General features: G+C 39.0%; 1 protein-coding gene across 4 annotated transcripts in view; it reads right to left on the bottom strand.

Moving 5' to 3' along the window:
- Positions 1 to 391: 391 nt before the first annotated feature.
- Positions 392 to 7,066, bottom strand: part of ARHGAP6 (Rho GTPase activating protein 6) — a 660,040-nt gene continuing 653,365 nt past the window's right edge. For all 4 annotated transcript variants that reach the window (XM_072614378.1, XM_072614379.1, XM_072614381.1 and 1 more), the window contains exons 11-13: positions 6,752 to 7,014; positions 4,445 to 4,525; positions 392 to 2,552 (exon numbers count right to left, since the gene is read on the bottom strand). In XM_072614378.1, coding sequence (XP_072470479.1) covers positions 1,831 to 2,552; positions 4,445 to 4,525; positions 6,752 to 7,014 — 1,066 coding nt within the window. In that variant the 3' untranslated portion in view covers positions 392 to 1,830. The remainder of the gene's footprint in view (positions 2,553 to 4,444; positions 4,526 to 6,751; positions 7,015 to 7,066) is intronic.

Here is a 7,066-nt window from a genome sequence, read left to right as displayed (position 1 = left end):
TCTTTCTGAGTTTTCTACAGTGCCCCAAATTCCTCCCCTAGGGACTAACCTTCTGTTGATAAGCCTGTTTTAATTTCCTTAGGCTACTACTTGGATGAAAAAGCCCCACAGTCTATCTGTCTTTCAGGCTACATTTGAATTCTTTTTAGGTTGGTAGAAAGTGACCAAAGCATGATTTTTCCTTGGTAATACTTTCATTGCTATTGTCTCTCTCTTCTGACAAAACATGGGAAGAAACACTTGTCCTTAAATAATCTAAGATTTTTTTCTTTTTAGGTATTTCCCAATAACTTCACACATATGTTCTATGTTGGATTTGCATGAACATCTTCCAGACATAATATTCCAACTTCTTTTATGAATTTTCAATGATATCTGATGCCAGAGAATGTATGGTTTGCTTAGCTCTTTATTCAAATATGGCACATAGAACTTAAAGACAACATCACTGAAAAAGTCATCATCTTCATTAAAATTAAGACTAGCATGGTTTAGAAAAAATTTTTTTTTATATATAATACACTTTCCCTTATCAAGTGAAAAATTTCTTAAAACACTGAAGTAAATTGCCATCTGCTGGCCATGAAATGATTTTGCAGTTACTTGAAAAACACCAAACGTATACTATAACACTATATAGTATTACTATAGTTCACAAAGCAGCCTAAAATCACTGAAGAAAATGTTTCCTCAGTCTTTGGTGTCATGTATATGCAAAGTTGGATTTTTGTCCAAACATAATTTTAATACCCTAAGCACTGCATTTACCTATTTATTTATTTTTAATACTGAATGCATGTGGGGTAAAAGGAAAAGCCACATTCAATTGTAATTTGCATATCTTAATTTAGGCTTTAAAATTTTCAGAGTTGGATTCCAGTTTGTTGTTTTGAAAAATATATAAAAATCATACATTATAAATATATAATATATTATATATACTGTTTATATAAAATTGTACTTAGCGTAGATTGGGGAGAAGGGCTTTTGAATTATTCTTCCATCTGTTAGGCACGGCCTTACTCCTGATTGATTAGCTGAACAGCTTCTAATGAAATCTAAAAAAATATTTTTATAATGTATCAATTTTAAAATTTTGCTCACAAGCATTTTTATATGAAAAAAAGTTATGTGGTAACTACATTTTTTCCCCCTATCACATTACTATTATTATAAAAAATACGGCTTTTCCTGTCTCTCTAAGTTTAGTGTTTTTCTCAGGCAGTGACAAAAGGGCTTTCCTCCATTTACAAATGTATATTTAAAAGCACAGAAACCTGCTTGTGCACACTCTATAGAATTTCAATGCTTATAACATAAGTGCAGTGATTAAAAAACAAAAACAAAATATAGTCTGAATTGTTCCTTTTGTTTTCGGTTTGTGAACATATCATATATGATTATCATACATAACCCATTACAGAATATACAATCATCAAAACTGCAGACATATAAATACATTCAGCTACACCAAAGCAATAAATTTTTATCTTACACACAGCCAATGTGGGCACAATTGTTAAAATAGATAGTTTCATTCCATTTTTTCTTCCTTAAATGCTGGCTATGCAACAGAAATTTATTTGTAAATGGACATTTGACAGTGCTATTAAAATCTTAAAGTGAAAATAGTGTTGACTTTAAAAAAAACATTTACATGAACTTTAGTTGGTGTAAAAACAAGAAGAATAAGAATTCACCTGATTGTCCAACAGCATCATTTTTCTTTCTTTTTTCCTACTGGAGGGAAGAGCGGACATTCATGGCAGTTTGTGTGTATGTGTGTGTGTATTTTTTGGAGGGGAAGGGGGATATGGGTGTGAGGAGTGGTCATACTAGAGTTTCAGGGAGGGCATCTGGATTATCAGCAGATAGGAGCTCCCAAATTTGCCATCGCTCCCTCTGCCAATCATGCCAGTCCGGATTTGCCAAGTTTTTACTGTTCTGATCACTGGCTTCGATGGAATAAGCATTGCCCAGTTTTTTCGCTGTGTCCTGATTCTCCTGACCAAGATCCGAATTGTCAGTGGAGACAGTCATTTGTCCTTCCTCCTTTGCAGCAGTCTCTGAACTTTCCTCCGGCCTCCGAAGTCTCCACAAGGGTTTCTCGGTGGGCTGCTGAGATGGTGCTGAAACTTGCTTCCCTGGGCCAGGATAGGGAGGCGGAGGCCTCTGTTCATTTCTGCTACTCTCTGCTACTCTCAGATACAGAGACTTGGCCCTGTTTTGCAGCCATGTCACATCCAAGTCACTCTCACTGAGGTCTTCTGCACTACTCAAAGTCAAGTACTGCTCAGATCTCGAATGAGATTGTTCTGAGCCCAGCCTGCTTCCTTGAATCTGGGGTGTGCTGCAAACTCGAGATACCGGAGCGTGGGGCTTACACTCTGGGATGGTGGCTGCAGTCTGAGTCCTTTGGATGATCTGCTTCCCACTGTCCAGTTCTGCGGAACCACCCTGCCAGCGTGGGCAGTTCAGGGAGAGATTCCCCTGGGAAAGGGAGCACCGCCCTGGACGAAGGAAGCTGCTTTCATAAATGTCTCCATAGGAGCCTGGAAGTCAGAATAGGAAGGAGAAGGATATGAAAATATAGTTACTGAAGCAGTGTTATGCGTCATCTGCCCTTTTCCCCACCCACTTTCAACCCCGTTAAACAAGAATGCTAGTAATGGATTGTTGTTACCCAAAGAAAGATTTTGTTGTTGTTCAGTCATTTCAGTCACATCCTACTCTTCATGACCCATGTCATGACCCATGTCATTTGCTCTGTTGGCAAAAATACTGGAGTGGCTTACCATTTCCTTCTCCAGCTCATTTTATAGATGAAGAACTCAGGTAAAACATGGTTATGTGACTTGTCCAGGGTCACACAGCCCCAAACCAAAGAACAGAAACAAACAGAACCAAAATAGAATAAAAAAAACCCAAATAGAACTAAAAGGACAACATTCACATTTGTTGATTATCTTAGGCAGCAAGATGGCATAATATATATAATTCTGAGTTTGTAGTCAAAAAGACTTGGGATCGAAAACTGCCTCAGACACAATATCAGAGTGACAGCTGGCAAGTCATTTACCCCTTCTTAGACTTTCTCCTCATCTGTGAAACAGGAAAAATACTGGCACCTACCTGACAGGCTTGTGAAAATATAATGTGTCAAGTGCTTTGGCAACCTTAAAACACTATGTACATATTTATTATTACTGGTAATTAATAATCATTTCTACCTATCATATCTACCTATCATATCTATCTATCATTTCTAGTTTATCTTTCTGAATGTCCACATTGTACATAGTGGTATGTACATGTGCTATGAAGAATATAGGAGTATGTCCCTTTTATTTAAAGGAACTTACAATCTATGGGAGAGACTTGTTATCGATGAACCCTGTTAGAAGAGGGCCAGAAGCTAAAACAAACTATTCACACTGAGAAGAGTTACTATAGCAGCTGCAGTATTTGTCTTCCTATTTATCTTCCTGTTTTCTTCCTCAAAATGAGGGCAAATCCACTTCTCAGGACAACTGGATCTGGGCATAAAGCTTTGGAAGTGACCTGATGTCTCTGTGCCTCTATTTTCCTTTTGGGGAGGGACAAGGGAGACTTTCCTTCTCAAAGTACCATGACGGCAAAAAGTACAAGGACATTTTCAGAAATCAGCATTTTTAGAGCCTGATAACAACTGAAAGATGAGGTGAGAAAAGGATCAGAGTTCTAGAAGTATTCCATACCAACTGGATAAAGCATCTTCTCCATTGATGGAGAGATGTCTTGTGGATAGAAGTAGCACATTAACAAAATGTTGGTAATGTAACATATTACCAATAATGACTTAAGTGCCAGAGTAAACAATCACATGTGTTAACTGTCAATTGGTTTGACTTAGTTGTTCTTTGTTCCAAGGGAGGGTTCAATGTCAGGGGTGTAGTGGGGAGGGGGCATTATATTCAGACATGACTGTGACTTTCAGCACTTAAAACAGTACCTGGAGTATAATCGGTATTAAAAAAAAAAAAGCTTGATGACATAAAAACAAAAGGCACCAAAAGGAAAAAAAAACCCCAAACCCTTTTTGAATAAAAACTGACATATCTAGTGGATATCTGTAACAGACACTTCCAATGCTTCCCTGGAATCCAAAAAGGCTTCCAAGAGATGAAGACTTCCAGTATGTTGGGTCATTCTTTGTAGTATGTGTTCGAAAGGCAATTATGAGGTTGGATTATGATTTCCACCACTAGAGGGAGCATCTTTATATTTAAGCTCACAGAGCCATTGAAGTAGCACTACATGTCTCAAGAAACAACTTCTAAATTACCACCGAACTCAGATAGACTAGAAGTAAATCAACAGCAACCCTCTCTCCCCATCCCGCTCAAGGCAATCAATATGTCCCCGTAAGATTTACGAAAATAATATTTTAAAAATAGCACTGTACCTGTCATTCCTGGGCTTTTGGATCCACTTTTTAATGTTGAATGCCAGGTTCCCCAAATATTGAAGGGCTCCTCTGACACATCTAAAGAAAAGTTAATGAAATATGATGTTTTATGTTATAATATGAACTGATTCAGTCAATTAATCAAAACTATTTATAAAGAACTCACATTACACAAAGCACCAGGTACCATGGAAGATACAAAGAACTTTTAAGACATGACTCTTGCCTTCGCAAAGGTGACAAAATTGGGGAAACAAAGCATCCTCATACATTTATGGCAAGGTGCCTGTGATTTCATCAGTAAAAAAAACAATGTCAAGTGCCACTTAGTAGCACAAACATAAGTGCTGTGAGATCAGTTTACAGTAAAAAAAAAAAAAAATCAGTCACAGCTGGTAGTGTTTTTTTTTTTTTTAACAGCCCTCAGAAGAACTCCAAACACTTGAGAATTTGCTAATTTTCAGGGAATCCACAAATGACCATATCCGACTTTCTGATGAAATGGCTTTTATGACAAAAAAAAAAAATCCTCCCAAACAAACTCCAAAACATTTATATACAAACTGTGAAGATTTCAGAGAATAATTCTTAATAACTTAATAACTTCATTAGGTAGCTAAATGGCACAAGTGAAGCGAGTATTGGACTTGAATCAGGAAGACCAGAGTTTGAATACTGCCTCAGGCATTTTACCAACTATGTGACTATCTTGCCACCTCCCCTGCTGCCACTTATCCCTTGCTACCAGGACCAGATGCTTTTCAGCCTCTCTATACACCTTCACTACCCACTCAGCTTTGGATCTCCCTCTATGAAAGTTCCTTCTTTATTCTTTCTACCCCATGGGTTTTTGTGACACTGCTTTGTCATGGTGGTACTCTTTCTCCCTATCGAATTGATCTTTTCAATCTCCTCTGTCAGGTGGATCCATGTTACACACCCATACATGTCATTGACTCTCTCCTCTTCTCTCCCTACATTTTCTCCTGGTGCTCTTATTATCTTCCATAGATCCAAAAATCTCTATATAGATAACTCCCAAACTTACATATCCAATTCTGGTCCCTCTCTTGAGCTCCAGTTTTACATCTCCAGTTACCTGTTGGTCATGTTTCTCTGGATGCCCTATTTGTTGTTTGGTTGTTTTCAATCACTTCCAACTCCTCATGACCTCATTTAGGGTTTCCTGGCAAAAATACTGGAGTGGTTTGTCATTTTCTTCTCCAGGTCATTTTAGAAATGAGGAAACTGAGGCAAACAGGGTTAAACAACTTAGGTCAGATTTGAAATCAAGAAGATGAATTATCCTGACTCCAAGTCCAACACTCTACCTACTGTGCCACCCAGCTGCCCCCATATATGTCCTATAGGCACCTGAAACTCAACATGTCTATTTCTTCATGGAGCTTATACCTAATATGTTATCCTTGAGAGTAAGCAAACGGTGACTACAGTGAAGGAAAGACTATTCTATGTGAATAGAAGGAAGGTAGAGAATACTGTGAGAAGGTGAAGGATACCTACACAATCTGGTAGAGCACAAACTAGGCCACTTAAACCTGTCAAAATATTTTGGAGGTGCTCTGTTTCCCAGAACTAAGGCCCAGAAAGCAGGCTATGCCCTGAGCTTGGCATAGCAATAGTCCTCTGCACTCTGGATGATCTCACCCTCTGGCAAAGTATATTGAACCAGGTGTTCACTCCTATTTCCAAGGGACTTGAGAGCCAACATCTATCACATTTCTGACATGCTCGCCATCTCTGTTCCTTTTACTGTACTCCTGTTCCCATCCCAGAACTCTGTTTCTGTACCTCACAGAGTAATCACAGTCCCCAAGATCTGGAACAATACTGTTCCCACAGGATCCATGGGAACAGTAACTCAAGACTTAAAAATGATTATGCTACATAGTCCAGCCCAGTATGTATATAAGCACGGTCTGTACCCCAACATGTTAAGCCCTCTTCCTACTCAGGAGGACTTCCAATTGCAAGTGTTTTCCTCACTCTGAAACGAATTAAGCCACTACTTGACTCCTGACACACCTGCCTCTGGCATGGGCTCCAGCCATTCCCAGGTTAAAGACTAGTCCAGTTTGGATAGCATTCAAATTTCTGTTGACAAACTCCCAAATTTAGGATTTATAAAGTCCACTGTGAGACTCCAGATGTCTGAGTGCAGGATTGGTGGACTCTGAGTGGGTCAAATCAACAGAACATACATAAGAAAAGAACCATCTCTGTCATAGGTTAAGGGACCGATTTGATTTGATGAGGGTTGCATTTTTGAGAGTCAAACCATACCTTTTCCAGCCCACGGTCCAGAAGAACTTTCCCTCGATTTAGACTGCAAGTGGCCAACCAACATATATTGTTCAGGCACCTTGTAAAGCTTCTCTGAACCCAGGACAATGTCTTCTTGCATAGCCAGCAATGAGCGTTCAGACAGCACTGGGGAGTTATTATCATAAGGGGAGACGTCTCCGCTTGAGGCTTTGTTGGAGTCCGTAGATGAATGTCTCCCTTCCGTGGAAAAGGAACCCTCTGATCTCAGCAGGTGGGGGCTTCTGCCAGGACGAGATCATTAGAGATAGAGTTAATAATCGATAATTGCAATCA

Source organism: Notamacropus eugenii, chromosome 5 (assembly GCF_028372415.1).
Source record: "Notamacropus eugenii isolate mMacEug1 chromosome 5, mMacEug1.pri_v2, whole genome shotgun sequence".
Lineage (NCBI taxonomy): Eukaryota > Metazoa > Chordata > Mammalia > Diprotodontia > Macropodidae > Notamacropus > Notamacropus eugenii.
Note: the sequence above shows the minus strand (reverse complement) of the source record. Positions and strands in the feature narration are given on the sequence as shown.